At 36.7% G+C, this 18,696-nt stretch overlaps 2 protein-coding genes across 5 annotated transcripts in view; one reads left to right on the top strand and one right to left on the bottom strand.

Moving 5' to 3' along the window:
* Positions 1 to 17,513, top strand: part of PFKP (phosphofructokinase, platelet) — a 35,163-nt gene extending 17,650 nt beyond the window's left edge. Inside the window, exons 12-22 of one of the 4 annotated variants that reach the window (XM_017741442.1) lie at positions 1,569 to 1,715; positions 2,211 to 2,281; positions 2,751 to 2,838; positions 9,427 to 9,579; positions 13,120 to 13,284; positions 14,281 to 14,342; positions 14,841 to 14,952; positions 15,704 to 15,803; positions 16,113 to 16,118; positions 16,424 to 16,529; positions 16,978 to 17,513. In XM_017741442.1, coding sequence (XP_017596931.1) covers positions 1,569 to 1,715; positions 2,211 to 2,281; positions 2,751 to 2,838; positions 9,427 to 9,579; positions 13,120 to 13,284; positions 14,281 to 14,342; positions 14,841 to 14,952; positions 15,704 to 15,803; positions 16,113 to 16,118; positions 16,424 to 16,529; positions 16,978 to 17,128 — 1,161 coding nt within the window. In that variant the 3' untranslated portion in view covers positions 17,129 to 17,513. Of the gene's footprint in view, positions 1 to 1,568; positions 1,716 to 2,210; positions 2,282 to 2,750; positions 2,839 to 3,762; positions 3,916 to 9,426; positions 9,580 to 13,119; positions 13,285 to 14,280; positions 14,343 to 14,840; positions 14,953 to 15,703; positions 15,804 to 16,112; positions 16,119 to 16,423; positions 16,530 to 16,977 lie in introns of all 4 variants that reach the window. The other 3 variants (XM_008639302.2, XM_008639304.2, XM_008639303.2) reach the window with 3 other exon arrangements.
* A 603-nt stretch (positions 17,514 to 18,116) lies between these two features.
* The window catches only part of PITRM1 (pitrilysin metallopeptidase 1), a 29,626-nt gene continuing 29,046 nt past the window's right edge, over positions 18,117 to 18,696 (bottom strand). Inside the window, exon 26 of the mRNA XM_017741413.1 lies at positions 18,117 to 18,596. Within this exon, the coding sequence (XP_017596902.1) occupies positions 18,503 to 18,596 (94 nt within the window). The 3' untranslated portion in view covers positions 18,117 to 18,502. The remainder of the gene's footprint in view (positions 18,597 to 18,696) is intronic.

The following is an 18,696-nucleotide window of genomic DNA, read 5'->3' as shown; positions in this document are numbered from 1 at the left end:
TTTTTTTTTTTTTTTTTTTTTTTTGTGGGTGGTGGTTTGTTTTTGTTTGCTTGTTTTGTTTTTATCAGATGAGATTCTGTGAGCATTATCTAACAACTGTTCTACTTTTTTTTGTTTGTTTTGTGGTCTCATCTTCCAGAATAAAGCTAAATAACTTCTACCTCTTCTGCAGGACCAGATTGTTACAATTGTGTCATATCAATAATTGTAAACAATTTAGGGTCATCCTGCTGACTTAAACCATGATGGATTTTAGTGTATAAAATCAGGCTGTCAAGTTTTCTTGATACTTTCCTGTCATTTAAATTGTCTCTGCTAAATTCATACAAAGTGGTTAAACGTTTCCAGAAAGTTCAGGCATGTAAAGTTTAAATTCTTTACTTACATTTTGCTCTTAGTATTAAGAAGCTGTAAAAATTAAACAAAATTATTGAATAGCAGTGCCTTCTTTATTTTTTGGTTATTCATTATATTTATATCTGTTGTAAATCAACTGCTATTGATGTCAGTGAAACTGTATTGATTTATACTACCTGACAATTTCTTAGTCACAGAGAGTAGCCTGTGATTTATCTGGAAAGAAGAATTCCATTTCAAGGAGTGCATTTCATGCTTTACGGTTAAAATTCAATCAAAGGTGTTTACTAGCATTTTGCACTCAGTTGCACTCTTGCTTTATGTACTAAAATACTTATTTAACATTATGTTATAAATAGAATCTTTTCTCTTACATTGCCTGTAGTTTAAATTACGAATGTATTTTTTGATTTTTTAGACTTTTCAGTTTGACTAGATCAGCTGCTTACCTGGATACTCATTAAACCTAGGGAGACACTCTGTATAAGCAGTTTATTTGAGTCATCAAGAAATGTTTTAAAAAATGCCATAATCTGAAAATGTGTGGTGTTGAGAAAGATGTGAAGTGCTCCTTTTTGCTACTGTATTGTCAGCTGCTTGAAAAAATTGGCCAATAGCTTAATTTTAAAACTCATCTGTTCCACTCGGCATTGTACTGATAATACACAAACTCTGTGGTGCTACAATCAGTTCCTACCTTTTTTTTTTTTTTGCTATTGTTGGTGTGTTTGGAAAAAAAAAAATTACTGCTTTAGTAACCTGAAGCTTCTTGAGTAACACTGGCCAGGTTGGGTGGAGCTCTGAGCAGCCTGGACTAGTGAAAGGTGTCCCTGGCCATGTCAGGGGGTTGGAACAAGATGGTTTTTATCGTCCTTCCAACCCAAACCATTCTATGATTCTGTTTTATGTTTCTTAAACCTGGGCTAGAATATAAAATCCTGAATAACTTAACTTGCAAACCAAATGGAAGTATGATAAAGTCTTATTTAAAAACGAACATTCTTTTTTTTTTTTTAATTGTTTGTCTCTTTGATATTATGCAAGTGGGGAAATGTGTTTGCACCTTCTTGTTAACTTTAAATTTTCAGCATGTTTAGGGGCTTTGAAATTCCCTTTCCTGCATTTCGATATTTAGCAACTGCTTATGATGTACAAATTAAACCATGATGTAGAAATTAAAGTCCTTACTAAATATTATTTTTATCTTGCAGACTAATTTCAATGTGGCAGTTTTAAATGTTGGTGCCCCTGCAGCTGGAATGAATGCTGCCGTGAGGGCTGCAGTGAGAGTTGGCATGACTGAAGGTCACAAAATATTTGCTGTCATTGATGGTTTTGAAGGGTTCGCTCGAGGGAAGGTCAGTATCACACGTGTGCGTTACCAAGTGGTATGTACCCCATCCCCATTCTTCTATTCCCCTGTTTTTAAATGTTAAGCATCAGCTGGTGTACTGAAGAGAAACTGAGTGCAAGACTAATGATTTCTATGCCTGGCTGGAGCCACAGATCCCAAAATGTACATCAAAGACCTAGGTTTAGGTTTTTGTACTTCACATTCAGTAGGAGAGGATGTGAAAATAAGATCGAGATACGAAACACGGGGGCAGGGTTCATCTTGGTGTGGAAGCAGAAAGAACAAGTGGAATGTAAAGGGATTGGTAGTAATTCAAGAGGAATGAAGTTAAACTCTTGGTGCTGCTTTCTTTCTTTGCTGCCCTCAGTTTTAGTGATGTCTGTGCCCCACAACTTTTTCCAACAGCTTTTCATGAAGTAGTACGTGGTGTTAGCTGCAACTCAAGAGAAGTAATTGGATAATCACTTAACAAAACCTTCTTTTTTACTTTTATTCAAAGATCAAGGAAATTAGCTGGGGAGATGTTGGAGGCTGGACTGGTCAAGGAGGATCAATTCTTGGTACAAAACGGTAACATCAATACTTTTGTCAATTGATATGATGAATTGTAGTGTTATATATAACCACTGTATGATTCCATGCTCTTTTTGTTCCACAGAATGTTTTTAAGTCCTCAATTTTTGTATATTGGGGTTTTTTCAGTTTGTTTTTTGTTCAAATCCTTTTGTTCCAACTTTATAGTTGGAAACTAAAGTTCCAACTTCATAGTACTGAACCAGCTCTGAACAGTGGGAGTTGGGACCTCAACTTAAGAATTTCCTGAGGTCCTTAAACTTTAAAGGATTGCAAACCTGCAGTTTCTTTATATTTGACATGATTCCTTATTGCTTGTCTGGAAGAGTTACTTGTATGGATAAATATGTGAAACAAAAAACATTGCGTTGCCTTCTCAGTTTATGGTTTCGTCTTAGTAATTAGTCTTTACTGCTTCAGAGTCTGTAAATTGTTTTTATTTTTCTTTTGGTTTAATGGTTTTTAGTACTCTTCCTGCAAAATATTTGGAGAAGATTGCTGACCAGATGCGCACTAACAACATTAACGCCCTTATGGTTATTGGTGGATTTGAGGTACACTGAAATATCTAATTATGTCTAAGTAGAGTAGAATTCCTAACAAAATTAATAGTCTGTTTTGATTTTTACCCAATCTTCATGTAAGGTGCATTTGGCTATATCTGTATTTGATACATGACACAAATAGTGTTTAAAAATCATAAGTGTTGTCACTCAGTGGTTCTCTGGAAAGCTGACATTCAAGAAGACAGTGATTAGAACTGCTAAACAGATGTGCTAAATGGGTAAATGAGGTGAGATAGCATTATAGTTCTTTGTATTAAATTAATAAATTCTGTAGTGCAAGTTTCAGTCTATACTGTATCAATTCTTAGAATATACTTACAAAAGTTCTTGACTCTTAGTAGAAATTGCACTATGATTGCTTATTTAAGCCACTCTTCTCACATAGTGCATTTCAAAATCTAATCGATCTAGAGAAGTTTTTTTTTTTTCTGTATTTCATGTTTGCTTTGTTTTAGAAAAGTAACTAATTTTTGAAATTTTGATTCAGGAAAGTATTTTGCCTGTTCTTTGCAGAGAAGAATGTGCTCATTGCTTCTTGATAAAGAGTGTATGATCCTTTTTGTCCAAGCTGGTAGCTGTGACCCTAATTCAGGAATATTAAGATTTTTAAATCAAGAGTAACAGTACCTGAAGATTGGGGAAGTAGTTTGTTTTGTTGAAAACCACTTTGTTGTGTCTAAGTTGTTGGTTTTCAAGAGAACATATGTTCTATTTATTGTTTTCAAATGTATGCCTGTTTCTAATGCTTTCTTTTTTGTCTGTGTTAGATTTTAGTGGTTCCTTAGTGCTCTGACTTGCTGAAGTGTGCTGTGGTAGAAATGGCTCCCCCTGTGGCCCTTCCCATTTTGTCACTCCCAACTGTGCCCTTACTTCATTCATCCTAATTTTTCACCCAATGCCTGTGCCCAACAGGCTTACCTTGGACTTCTGGAATTGTCAGCTGCCCGGGAGAAATATGACGAATTCTGTGTTCCAATGGTTATGGTTCCTGCAACTGTATCCAATAATGTACCGGGTTCAGATTTCAGCATTGGTGCAGATACTGCTCTGAACACTATAACTGATGTAAGTCTGCTCTGGTGTGTGCACATACTAACAGTTGTTTAAAACTTAATCAATTGACTACAACTGGATATTTTTGTAGACCAGAACTTCGGAAACGTAATCTTGGGAATTACAGTTCCTTGATATAGCCATATTCATGACATCAGTTTAAAAAAGAGAAAGTCTGGGATCCCAAATTCCTCCATTAAATTCTACTGAAACTACAACGACCTCTAAATTTCTAAAGTGCAAGATAAGATGGCATATATCTGTTGTATAAGGAAGAAAGGAACCTAAAGCTGAGACCTGATGATCATTTGTACTGTAGAGGGGGAAAAAATCCACACTCACTATATGGAGAGTTGCAGTATACCCAGCTGCAATGAACACTGAAGGAAAGTTGCTCTGTTGAGAAGGAGATCCTTAGTTATGTAACATCTTTACTTTTCTAAGAGTCTGTAAAATCCGTATTTCTCTAATAATAGGAATTACATTTTTTCTGCTAATAGCAGATTTAATAAAAGGAGTTGAGACACGTGAAGAAGTATTTTTTTAAAAATCAAATCCTGTAATACAACATAAAGTAAAAATTGAATGTTTAATCTCTTATGAAGAAAAAAATTTCTCTACTTCAAGTGTGATAGAGCACTGGAGAAAGCTGCCCAGCGAGGTTGTGGAGTCTCCTCTGGAGATAATTCAAACCCACCTGGATTGTTCCTGCATCACTTGCTCAGGTGATCCTGCCTTGGCAGGGAGTTGGACTAGATGATCTCCAGAGGTCCTTGCAACCCCAGCCATTCCTCAAGTTTTCTAATTCTAATCTCAGTTGAACAGAAAGTGTAGTCAATTGGACAAAAAGAGTTTCAAGTTGCTTTTGAAAACTAAATGACAGTTCCCTTATAATTTAAATGTATTTGAAAATTTTAATTATGATAGCTTTTTCATTTCAAGGATTCTTCGAATGCTACCAACTTCGAATGCCATAATTTCCTTCTTTTCTTTTTTTTTAACCATTCCAACATAAATAATTTTATCTTCATCAAAAGAAACTGTTGAGTTAGGAAACACCAGTTTCCTGAAGTATTGCCTTGAATAAGACTGTAAGCCAACTAAAATTCATTGAATGTGTTCTTGTAGACAGCTTGGGTTATAAATGTTGGTGTTGTTTCCAGTTCTGGTAAATAAAAATATCCCTCCAAAATGACTGATCACAAACTAAGGTGAGTAAAATGATTGTGCATAACATCTACTTTCCTTCTCCTCTTACCTTCATAAGCTTTGTTAACCTAACTGACTTCTTTTTATAGGTTATTTCATGCAAAGGGGATATATCGTAGTCAGTCAGTCTCTCCTTGTTGCTGTGGTTTGCTTTCTATTTAGGTTTCTAGGTATCATTTGCCTTCATTAGGTAAAATGTTCTTATTTCCATATTTTAATGTGGTAGTTGAAAACTTTTCGAAAGCTTTTTTTTTTGCTAATGGCTTTCTTCTTATTGTTTTGCATTTTATTTTGCCTAGATTTTTCTCTGGAATAAATATGAAAAGTAATGTCTCTGTAAGATTTAGATTCAGTTGAGTGGAAAATTAAATTTGAGGGGGTTTTTTTGTTGTTTTTTTTTTGGGATGGAGCAGACTTTTGCTTTCAGAAAACATTTCTGCTTGGTATCTTTTCAGTTTTCTGCTCTGATTGTTTGAACATGATTCACCAAAACTGCCAGTGCAAAATCCATCCTTTCATTCTTACGTCATGCTCAGATCAGGTTCAGTAGCAACTGTTAAATGTGACCAGATAGGCTCAATACACATCATACAATTGACTGTGGTAAACAAAAGCAGGATGTGGACATGAATATCCATTTTATCTAGTTTATATATAGGTTTTTATTCCTCTTACCACTGTTAGGTCAATAAATGCATCATAGTTTACAGTGCTCTCAGAGCAGTAGATCCTCTTCTGAACACCAAAGTGTTACCACACTTAGTTTTTCTGTGGTACTGTTCTTACTTGTGTGATCTTTCCTGCCTCTAGTAAGGTAAGTACAATTGTGCTGGTAATGAGGGCTTGTTACTGTTTGGCATCATTAGACACTTGTCAGTTGTTTAAACTTGTCAAGCTGTGTAAATAGTACCCTGAAACATTTGCTGATAAAATGTGTTAAAATTCTGCATTTAAAAAGAAAATTAAAAAACAGGTTTAACAGATACATCTCTCTGTATGAGAGATTAGTCAAGAGTGTGCTTTTCACAAAGACATAGATAGTGGATACATTTCTCAATAACTAATTTAGATTCTATAATAGATTATGGGACCCTTTTGAAATGTTCCATTTTTCCACTTTTGTTTTAAAACATGGGCTTCAAATTCGATTTATCTTTTGAATAGAGTTCTGTATTTATGATAAACTGTATTTTTCACTTCTGTTTTCAGAGTATTAGAAAAACTGCTAATGACAGCATAAATATAAAATATCTGAGGGAAAAGACGGATGTTCCTACCTGAAGAGGCTGTGCTTAAGGCTTATATATGTAGGCATACAAAGTAAATCTTTTAGAATTGCAAGATAAGAACATGAACTTTGAATTTGCTGTGAAATGAAGCATCACTAAAATAACTACCATAATAAAAATACCTATATTCTCAAGTATTTTGCTAATTCAGTGAAATTAATAGAATGTTACTTTGGATATCAGACCTCAGGAATGTGACAAATCAGGAAGTGTTAGGTTTGGGTTTTGTTTTGTTGTTTTGTTATGGTTTTTTGGTTTTTTTTTTTTTTTACAGAACCATGAAGGGTAGAAATTTCTTCTTAAATGCAAATTGGATTACTTTATAGTGATCAAAGAGACATTTACAATACATCTTGCAGGTGGAACTGAAAAGTAGAAACCTCGTCTGTAATTAGGCAGAATAAATTAAAAGCTTCTTTCAGCAGCAGAACATAAAAAGAGTGGAGGAATGAACATGTAATTTGGAAATAAAAACTATTGGTAGGCTAGAGGAAATTTGATGGAAAGAGGAGTAAGCCACAAAAAATTATGGAAGAAAATTCATTTGATTTAGGAGATGTAGAATTAAATGGGGAAATGAAAGGAAAAGGTATCAGCTAGATTAGAAAAATGGAACCTGAAGAAGGGAGAGGCTAAAACTTGCTGTCGTTTTTCTCTGGCAATCTTACCTTTCCTTTCACCAAAGGAAAAGGGGGTACAGACTGATGACTTGGGTTTGTGGGCAAAAAAAACCCCAAACATCCCTGAGGAGCAAAGAAAGCTACAGTCAGATTGCCTTAAGGCAGCCTCCACACATTTCCCATGGAAAACACAGACTCCTGTACCTTCCCAGTAGAATATGTGGCTCTGCATTACTCTGAACTAGGAAGCTGAAAATTAGCCCTGGCCACCAGCTAACCTGTTAATTTTTCATCTCCTTCAGTCCTAGTAACAGCTGGTATGGAGTAAGGGCAGTAACTCCATCACCTTCAATGGCCATTTGTATTTAAATCAACTCAAAGTCAACAAACAGTAGTCTTTGCTTGACTGCATGAATTTTTATAAAGCATCCTTGGTTATGTTGGTTATTGCAACAACCTTTTTAGTAACACAAATCCAATAAAAGGGTAGGAAATTATTAAACCATTTTATTAACATAGTGCAGTATCCTTCTATGACCTTACTGTAGTAATTCTTTAAAAAAAAATAGCATAGCAGTTTTTAAAACCATTGATCACTTATTTACCCTTTATAATTAAGTGACAATATATTAAAAGCATTTTCATATTTTGCCACAGTGATGCAAAGATGTTGCATATAATCATCTAATGCTCGTGCTTGGTGAAGGTACAGTCATTGGATATGTTGGCTGAAATCACTTGCATCAAATAAAATGGCAATATTTAATGCAAGTAAAACATATCTTAACTGCATCTTAACATACCATAAATGCAGACTAACCAGTTACGTTAGTTATTGCTCTAAATCTCCCTCTGACTTGGTTTTCCAGAAGTCTTAATATAAAACTTCTTAGAGAAACTCATGTTTTGCAGATCTCCAGAAAGCTGTGTGGTTTTACCAAACCAGTGTTATTTTGCGTGTCTTTATTCTTTTAGTAAAAATAAATGTTCAAAGCAACCTGACTGAGCTGAGTTGGCCCAGGCAGTTACTGAAATTTCCTAAGTGAAGCCTGATCCACTCAAAAAACCAAATCCCAAATAAACCCCACCTGTTTGTTGCTCTGAGCTGTACTGCTTCTCAGCTCTTTGGGTCTAAAAGTGCAATCTTTTAGGCTGTGTTTCAGCCTCAAACTGAAAGTATAGCACTGAGCTGTCGCATTTACAAAATATGTGAGAAGAGAGAGATTTTTAGAAAGTCAATTTGCATTTATGCACCTACGGCTATAAATATCCCATCTTCTCACTGAACAGGATCTGCTCTGTCTAGGACAAAAGCCCAGAGAGGAGAACTCTCACAGGTAGGGGGTTTTCTCATAATTTTCTTCTAAGTTGTTGCTTAAATCAGTACTGTGCAGATATGCCTGGAGATACCTCTACAGGTATTTAATTTTGATCTTCAATAGTTTGCTTCTGTGTACCGATTTGAGAAATCAGGAAAATGAGACTTCTGTGAACATCAGTCCTTTCTGGGAGAAAGAGATGAAAAAATAGTGTACTGTGTAATCAGGCTTTCTGGTGGAGAGCCATTACATAGGCAGTTTGAAAAATTGCCACACATCGTGAGAGATGCTGATTAGTTTAGATTAGAAATAATTGGAATAATGTAACATATGTTTACTTAAAACAGCTGCAAAATCTTAGCCTTTGTTTTGACATCTACTCGGAACACCTAATCCTTTTGATACGATTACATCTTTTGTAGAGTTTGGAATCTTTCCAAGGACCTATAACTGCTTTTCAAAGACTCCTTGAACTATACTTGCAGATTTTCTTAACTCATCCATGTGCACATGTTCCTGGATTTTTCTGAGCCTACATCCAGTCTGTGTGCACAGGGGTAGATGCGTGACATTGATAGAAACTTCGAAGGCATGGGTGAACCTTTTTTTCCTTTCTCTTGGTGGAAATAGATGTGTGTCTTGACTTTCTAGGATAACATAGTTTTTTTAAAAAGCATCTTTCTTTAAGCATTTTCCTCAAGTTGCAAGGGTTTTTACTAGTTAACTTTCTAAGCTCCTTAGCATGAATCAGACTTTGTTCTTTAAGTCCTTTCTTGTGGAATGATTTCCAGTCTAGCTTCTTGCCGTCCTTTCCTGCCTAGCTGCTTCCGACCTCTCTGCTTTGCACACTTCACTTTCAGTTTATACTAACTTGTGCTAATCCTCTGCATTTCTTCAAAGAGCATTGTGCCAATGCAACCCCAGTGCACTGTTGTGGTATGTACAGGATATTTCCACCCCCAAATCTCATCAATTGTGTTTACTTGGGCCAATGGACAGCCACATTTACCATCACATGCCAGGAGTCATTAGCAGAGCAGTCCAAAGAGAAGGAATGTTTCACTCACGCTTGTACCACTGCTTCAGGCCTTTGAAAGTTGTCTGCAGCTCTACGAGGCTCGTTCCAGCTTTGAGGAGTTTAAAGTTCCTATGTGTGTGTTGCCTGCTACTATTAGCAACAATGTGCCAGGCACAGACTATAGCATTGGTGCTGACACTGCCTTGAATGCTATTGTGGAGGTAAGACTGCGCATCTTTTAGAAGTTAAGATGATAAAATGCATAAGAGGAGGATACCTAACGACCTTGAAATGTCTAGTTTTCTTAAATAATACAGTTACTGTATTTATTTAATAGTTTAGAAGTTTTCCAAGACTGATTAAAGATTAACCTTAGAAAAGTATTTTGTTATATACTTAACTTTTGGGTACTCTCTTTTGTTATTCAAGACTGCTGCATTAGTGCTTAAGGTATTTGCTTTTACTGAGAATAAAATACTTTGCTTTCTTTGGTTTCGTTTTTATCTTATGTATTACTTAGGTAAAAGAAGAAAGCCCATGTTTTATAGATAAATGGCCCATTTATTGGATGAACTATTGACTGAGCTCAGTGCAGTAGAGCATTTAAAGTACATTAGCACTAAACACATGAATAATCCCATAGACTCCATTAGGTTTAACATCTATTAAGTGCATATAAATGCATGGATAGTATAAGCAGTTAAGTATGTCACTGATGTTCAGTTAAACAGTGCAGAGTCAGAACAATCAGTGTTCTAGTTTTAGTCTGCCATCGTTTTTCCCTGGGGTACAACTGTTGTATGAGCTCTTTCAGTCCTGTTTACTTTGCTTACAATACAGCAAAGGGAACTGAGCTGAGATGTAATGCAAACAAATGAATAAATCTTACCAGCTCTTTCATCAAACCCATCATTAGCAAGCCATATAACTAATTACGAAGTAATTGGCCAAGAAAGTCAAGCCTACAGATCCAGGGGGTTGGGAAAGGCAGGTTTGTTTTCCTGCTTTAGGTAGTGTTACTTACACAGAGAGTGAAAAAGCTCCAGTAGATAACTGGAAGAGCTGTGTCAGAAAACAGGGTGGACTGGCCTTTGGGAGCTGCAGTGCAGCATCCCTGGGGTGAGATGTCCTAAGGTGTTGTGTGAGCACATCATGTAGCCACATGTTCATAGGCAGGACATGGTACTTTACCAGTCCTTTAGCTGTTTCCCCCTTGGTCTGACATTTATAGAAGTAGGTAAATCTGCTCATTGTGGCTGATGCACGTTTAAAAGTGATAAATGAAAACACAGTGGGGCAACAAATGATCACATATAGTGTTGCTTCCTCTTACTTAATAGTTTTTGGTACTAATTTAATTACAGTTTGTATAGATTTCAGTAGTGCTCTCAGTAATAAGAAAATGGTTGTATCTTCTGAATTTTATTGTCGTTAGGATGTTTAGTTAATGCTAATAGTAGAACATTTGATTTGGTGAAGTTTTAAATATTGGGATTTTTCATTAAGCTGGATCAGTTCATATGAAAGCTCAACTAGTAATGCAATTCCAGAAGGATTCCATGTGCCTTGTTTAAGATGTCTGAAACCTGCACCAGGTGTTTTAGGTTCGGCTTTTCCAGCCTGTAGGGTAGTGTATGAATTAATGATTCGTTAAAGTCCATTTGTGCCAATTTCACATCTCGGTATTTCTGTCACAGTCATTCTGAGAAAGCAAGAATAGTAGAAAGTTTCTACTCCATCTCTTGTACAGTCAAGGATAGAAACCCTTCTAAGTAGATTTCAAGTGATTAGTCCCATACACAATGACTGATCTACCTCCTTGCTTAGTACTTGGAGGTTCTCAAAAGGCAGAAAATTTCATTCTACTACTAGCAGATGGAAAACCTTTTTAGAAATCTTGGGGTTTACAAATATTTTGAGTCTCTGAAAATGGTGGAAATCTGCATGTGTGTATTTATTTATTGTCTAAAGACAAGACATAGTACCTATCCAGTTGCAGGCAGCTTTTTAAAAAATGAGTTAAAACATTTTCAGTGCTATAGTATTCTGGAAAAATTTTAATGAAACAAGGTTTGGAAAGAGAAAGTAAAGTGCTCGGGGACACTGTAAAACCCAAGAAATGTAAAAGTGTCATTTTGAAAAACTGATGGAAAGTCAGCATGGACTTTTGTGATGAAAGTCAACATGGACTTTTATGCTTAGGATAGCAGAACATCCATATTCTGAATAAATTCATGTGAATGCTGCACTTCTCTGTGTAAGCACATAATATGCATATAGGCAAATACATAAAATATGTATACATTAAATTACCTGTATCTTTTTCTGTCTTGACCTAAATACATGCATACACTGGTCTTAGTCTTTATATGCATTAAACTGTGTTATGTTAGAAGTTCTAGAGTTTTTATATTAAGTTTTCTCATGTATCAGTTAATTATTTGTTCTGTGATCTGTTAGGTATTGTTTTAAGGACCATATTGCTCACAGTCTGAATTTCAGCCTGAAGTAGTATTTTCAGTTAGCTGAATGAAGGTTCTGGTTTTAAAAAACTGAAACAGAAATACCTCAAATATTACAGCACCTACAGTTACTCATTCAGAAAATCAGTAAGGCATGGGGATTTTTTAAAGTTACCATAATTCAGGTTGCAAGATGACAAGCTTTCCCGGTACTTTCATTTCCGTTTTTACTAAATTGATAGTTGGGACAGTACATCAGTTTCACAAAATTCTTCCTGTCACAAAATGTGGTATATCCTATTTATTTATTTGTTTCTAAGACAAGAAGATAGGATCTATTTCTCTTACTTGCTTTCCGAAAGGAAGATACATTAATCAACAACTTTAAAATAACTTTGAGTGGTAGAAAAATTCATTCCAGGAGGTGAGTTCATCAAATAGATTTTTGAGTATTATTAAAACCTAGAGGTGGATAGTAACCTAGTTCCTAAGTTTCTGTACTAAAATTCCTGGGTATTGCCACACTGGGGATTGCCTCTGTCTTTGTTACTTCCCCCATCTCTTAGGCAGCTCTAATAAATTTTGCTGTTAACTGGTTTCATGTAAGCAACAGATCTCATTGTAGAGAACATTCCTTATGCTGGTCAGAGTAAGGTGCAAGTGAAGATTGCAGTCTTCTTATAGTAAGTATGTACCTGTTAATAAAAAACCAAAAACATTTCAAAACATGTACCAGTAGTGCTTGAAAGAACTAATTATATTTATGTAGAAATCATTACCAGAAAGTAATTGGGCTATACATGCTAAGGACTTAAGAAATTTGGTATAGATAGGAATGTAGTGAATTTTAATAACAATGCTAAGAAGAAGTAAGGTTAAGTAATTGAGTTAAAGAAGAGAAGTTTATTCATACCAGAATTCATTAAAAAGCTTCATTATATCTATTTGTATCTGTGTTAGAAAACACAGATACACAACTGGTTAATGCCACTACAAACCAAAATGAATTCTTGTTTCAGTATTTGCAGGAAGCAAGTAGATGTTAAGAGTTGCTAGGATATAAACACTTTATTTTTACTCTGGTGTTCAGTGTATGATTTATAAGAAACACTTTATTTGGTAATTATTATAGTTATGTGGATGATGCCATTTTGGAATTCCTTAAAAGATCCATTTTTTATAAATGCTTTATTTTTAATCTTTTTTGTTACCAGTCAGTGACACAAAGTTGCATGACACAGAAAAATGTAAAGAATCAGGGGTTTTAGTGCATACTGAGGCTCTCGTGTCTCTGAGCAGACGTGTGACCGCATCAAGCAGTCGGCCAGCGGCACCAAGCGCCGCGTGTTCATCATCGAGACCATGGGCGGCTACTGCGGCTACCTGGCCAACATGGGCGCCCTGGCAGCAGGAGCTGATGCTGCTTACATCTTCGAAGAGCAGTTTGATATCAGAGAGCTCCAGGTACTCACCACCTTTTGCTCATTTTTAAGTAGATCCTAAAGTTGTTGTATGTGTATATCACAATGTGTTCACTTGAAGTAGATGGCTCAGCTTAGACTGGGCCTAAAAGCTGCATTTGTCATGCCAGTTCCTGTGCCATAACATTATATAAAGGAATGTAGACAGAGTTATTGTTGACACCCAAGTTCAGTAAAATGACAAAAATAATTGTATTGGCCATTAAGCACTACTAGATGAATTGTTTCATTTTTAGTCTTCAGATTGAAATTCAAATTCAATGAACGGACCTGGGTAGTTTTAAAATAAAGCCAAAACCAAGAGAAGACTATTTTTCCATGATGGGAGGATTGTGTTAGAAGGCTGTTCAGGACAGGAACTGACCAGAATGTCAAGTTTATTAAATACTGACTCTGTTACCACAGCTATTCAGAACATGTCTGGAGGTGTTACTAAAATAAAGCCCTCAGGCTTTAAGGATTATGGATTGTGGTGTAGTACATACACTGATACGGAACTTCTCTACTTGTGAGGATTTTACACTTCCGAGGTGGTTAGTGCTAGCTGCAGTCGTGGACAAATGCTAAGCTAAAAGGATAGAAATTTATTTCCTGAAAAGCAGAGAGATGTGAAATGAATCAGAACTTACCCCACTCAGCTGTTGGCAGGACTGGAAGTAAGGGCAGGCTGTGAACTTCAGTGGCAATTTCTGTATTTTTATGTGCATCAAGCTTGATGCTGTAGCAGTAAAGCATATAAAAACCACCTTTGAGTTAATAAAAATACGTTACTTCTGATGTGGAGAAGGGTGTTAGTTTTAACCCAAGATGAACAGCCATGCACAGTATGCTATCCTGAATCTCCAAAAATCTCAATAATTTGAATTTGCATGTAATGCTTTTTGTGGAATATTTGACAGAAGTTCTCGAGAAATGAAGGCTCATTAAGGTTGTTTTAGAGTTCTGCATGGCCCTTTAAAAATACTTCTGTTGTTTCTAGGCTAATGTGGAACACTTGACTGAAAAAATGAAAACCAGTATCCAGCGTGGTCTAGTGCTGAGGTAGGTAAAAGTAGATGTAATAGATGGCATCAGTGATACTGAGCATTCCCAGCCAGGTAGGCTGCTTGGCCACTTGGAGTGACACTCCAAGTCAGTATTCCTTGATTATTCCTTTAACTTGAGATTTTTAGTAAAGCTGCTGCTCCAGAAGGCAATTCTGGGACCTGTCTGGAAGTTCAAGTCCAAAACTTACTTCTATGTAAATATATTTGCTCTAAAACTTTACCCTATTTTCAGTCTATTTTCTCATCGGGTTTGTCTTTTATTCTAGATTCTTTCTTACTAAAGGTAGTGCATTACATACACTATGACCTTTGCTATAAAAATCCTAAAAATCATGAGCCTGTAACATGGAAGTGAGTGTATGTGATGAGATGAAAATGTCCAAGCCAGGATTACTGCTATCAAGAAAAGGGAAAACACTTACCAATTAGTACCTGTAAAGAGATCCAGTGCTTTATAGTAAATTTGCTAACTATCTGGCCTTAATTGTTACAGAAATGAGAACTGCAATGAGAACTACACAACTGATTTCATTTATCAGCTGTATTCTGAAGAAGGAAAAGGAGTGTTTGACTGTCGAAAAAATGTATTGGGTCATATGCAGCAGGTAAATAAAACCCTAAAGTTACAGACAAGACTAACTTTGTATGCACAAAGTACATACACTGTTCAAGTATTTCAAACAAGTCTGACTCAAGGGAAAAAAGTGTGTATTTTTGTTTGTAGGCAACTCAAAAGGTTTTTTTAGCATTTTATTGCAAACCCTTTTGAAAAATCTAGGGAAAAAATGCATTAGATTCTTTATGATTTTCATTTTTATCCTCTCCTCTCTAAATAAATCAATATTGAACTTTTTGTCTTATAATTAATTGTAATACCTTCTTCATAATACACTGACCTGCCCATCCATAATGTATCTGCTTCTTGAACCCTGGAAGAGCAGAGATTTCAGTAAGAAAATTGTGCAAAGGGCTGTTTTTGTGGAAGAGACAGAAGTCAGCTATTCCTTTGGCGTGTGTTACCTGCATTTCTTTTATCTCACTAAGCAGCTTGTTAGTGGACAAAGGGAGTTCCTGATTTGGCTACACTCATCACCAAGGCTGAGGTGGAGGGAAGTGTACAGTCCCCTCCATTCTTCTAAGTGAGAAGTAGTATTGATTCTGTGAGAATACTACAGCTGTTGAACACAAATTTTAAACACCTTCGATTGATTTATGGGGCGGGGCTTTTGGTTGGTTTGTTTTTTAAGTGGGGGAAATGGAAATAAGAGGTAGAACAGGCCATTAGCAGAGATAACTGATAAAACAAGACACCAATCCTGGTTTGATAAGCTAACCCAAAATTCAATTTTTGCACAGGGTGGAGCACCTTCACCGTTTGATAGAAATTTTGGGACAAAAATTTCAGCAAAAGCTATGCAGTGGATCTCCAAAAAACTGAAAGAAACCTACCGGAAAGGTGCAGAAATGTTTGGTGCAGTCTCTCGTTACTGTCTTTGATTGTCTATCAGTATATAAGACTACTCCACTTTGCAAACGTATGAATGTTTGTTAAGTCAACCTTCTTCTTCCCCTCAGTAGTGCCTTGCTGTGCTTCCTGCTGTATAAGCATTTCCACCTGAGTGAGGTCAATAATTCAGATAGCTGTTTTATCATCCTCTTAAAACAAAATAGCCAGTGTGACTGCAGGTTTTCATGCATGCAGGAATTGATGCTTGTATAGTTACATCTGTTCTTTTTTGTTTCATGCTGCCTTCATGGGAGACAGAAGAAGGTAATATGTCTTCTTTGGGAATTTCTGAAAAGCACTGTTTCCTAAAATCTAAGCTAGAACTGGATGCTAAAATTCAATCCTTTTGTTGCTTAATTGCACTACAATTTCATTGCTAATCACCAAAGTTAAGCTAAAAAGTGAAGATCTAACCCTATTAAAGCACTAATTTGATGTTTTATCATTCTGTTAAATAATCAGTAGCTGAAATTAAGCTACTGTAAGTTTTCGATTCAGCTTAATTACAGAAAAATTGTATTTGCCCTTATACATGTAAGAAAGATGCTGAATTACTTCGTTCTTTTTAGGAAAAGTATTTGCCAATACCGATGACTCAGTCTGTTTGCTGGGAATGCGGAGACGCAACCTCGTTTTTCAACCCGTGGCTGAGCTCAAGAGTGAAACAGACTTCGTGTACGTGTGCACTCCCTGGTGGTGAACACCTCACCACAGCTTGCCTTGCACCACTTCCAACACTTCCCCCCACCTTACTGCTTTTGCCTTGGGCCTGCATTCTCCCAGCTCCACTTGGATTGTTCACTTCTCTGTGTTTCCTTTGTCTTTACTTCATCCTCCTTACACTTCAGAGTCTCTTGGTGAAGTCTGGGACTCTGCTGTCCTGTTAAGTAACTTTCATGTGATTGCCTTTGCCCTGATGCCTAGAATTACTTCTGTTTCAGTTCAGTGGGGCAGCATTTTTGTCCCAAATTAGGTATTATGTTTAACACCTTCCAGTAAGATCTGTTCATTCCTTTGGGACTGTGTGTCCTTGATTCTCCTCATTTTGGGTCAGCATTTACATCGTCTCAGGAAGGCAGTGCCTGATCCCACATGTATCTCACCTCCCTGTTTTCCCCCACAGACACAGGATTCCCAAGGAGCAGTGGTGGCTGAAGCTGCGACCACTGATGAAGATCCTGGCCAAGTACAAGACCAGCTACGATGTGTCAGACTCAGGCCAGCTGGAACACGTGGCCATGCTCCCAAAGGAGGCTGAGACTGGAGCCATCTAAACACACCACATTTAGATTGTTGTCATAGATGCACATTGTGAGTAACAATGCTTTAGAATTGTTACAGCTTTGTTTTGTAACATTTAAATTATTGTTCCAGCACTTTACGTGAAACAAGACGTTCAGCTGTCACACAGATTTTGTCCTGTTTGTGTGTTATGTTTGAAACAAACCCTTGCATCTAATGGAAAACACCAGTTACTGATACTGCCCTTTAACAAGCAAGTGCAACACTGTTCTATGCACTCCGTAAGTTACTCATCTACTGCACTTTGTTTCAGAGTACTTACACCCCAAAAATAAGTGTAGATGGCTAGTTTTTGTGTTGAGTTACAGGATGTGCTTAATGTTTCTGAAGTGAAATAAAATACTGTTGCAAACATCACGTGTGTTCATTTGCTTTTAAACAACTGGGGGAATAGCACTTTCAGGATTCTCTGTACAAACCAGTGAAGGAAAAAAGAAACACTCCTTTTCCTTCCCTAACCCTGCAGAAAGTAGGCACACCAGGGCAAGTGTTTCTCATTGCTGCTTCAGGATTAGGCTAGGAGTTGGAATCCTTTCTCCTTGTACAGGAATGATAAAACCAGTTCTTGGATTTGGGAAGGGGGAGGAGTAACTTTAGCAACTTGAGATTCAGAAGGGTGTAACCTGGCCCTTGCTTCATCTTTCCTTTTTATCAGAGCTTTTTTTAAGATTGTTAACACCCCCCTCCCATACTGATGAAAAAGGGTAATGAGGCTGACAAACAGCCAAAAATGTTTTCTCATGCCAGTTTATGTTACCTGGACCATGACAACAAGGTAGGTAAATACTAAGTCATGACATACTGAAATCTGACTGGATGTTGCCCAACTGTCAAGCTGAACTGAACTTTATATAGAATAGGGATTCGCCCACTGCACTCTCAGCTTGGTGGAATGTACTGTCACAGACTGCTCAGGCTTATGCAAAGACAGCTGGAATTACCACACCACAGAACGACATCTGTCAGTATGAGAGACAGTTCTTTATTTATCCAACTGCAGACATGATTTCAAACAAAACACCATTTAAAACTAGACTTTTCCATATACAAAAATATTTCATTTATATAGTATCCATGTGCAATTGGAAGAATGAGGCTTCAGTATAAGATTAAGGTCTGTCTTTGCCATGCAGAGCATGTAATTCTTGCTCTCAAATACTGTATGGTTAGAAAATGTTTCACATCGTTATCTGAGAAGGGGAGCTTCTAACTGGTTTGGTGAACACTGTTAAAAAACAGCAATGAGTACTGCAGCTGGACCATAGCACTGCTAAAAGTTACTAAAAAACCCCTAATGCTGTAGTCACACAGATTGGCTTGTTTTCTGTGAATGTTCAGCTGCAAAGTCATCGTTTGACCCATGAGGGATCTTTGGTGATATCTGCATTTTCTGGGCCAAGTACAGCTTGACCACGAGTGCTCTTCCCAACTGCAAGGTACCTTGGGAAAAAAAAAGAAAATCCATGAACAAGTGAGAAGCTGCTACATTCAGTTAACCATAGCTCTCCTATACAGGTTAAAAATACTCCCATCTCAGGAA

This window comes from Corvus brachyrhynchos, unplaced genomic scaffold (assembly GCF_000691975.1).
Source record: "Corvus brachyrhynchos isolate BGI_N302 unplaced genomic scaffold, ASM69197v1 scaffold167, whole genome shotgun sequence".
Classification (NCBI taxonomy): Eukaryota; Metazoa; Chordata; class Aves; order Passeriformes; family Corvidae; genus Corvus; species Corvus brachyrhynchos.
Note: the sequence above shows the minus strand (reverse complement) of the source record. Positions and strands in the feature narration are given on the sequence as shown.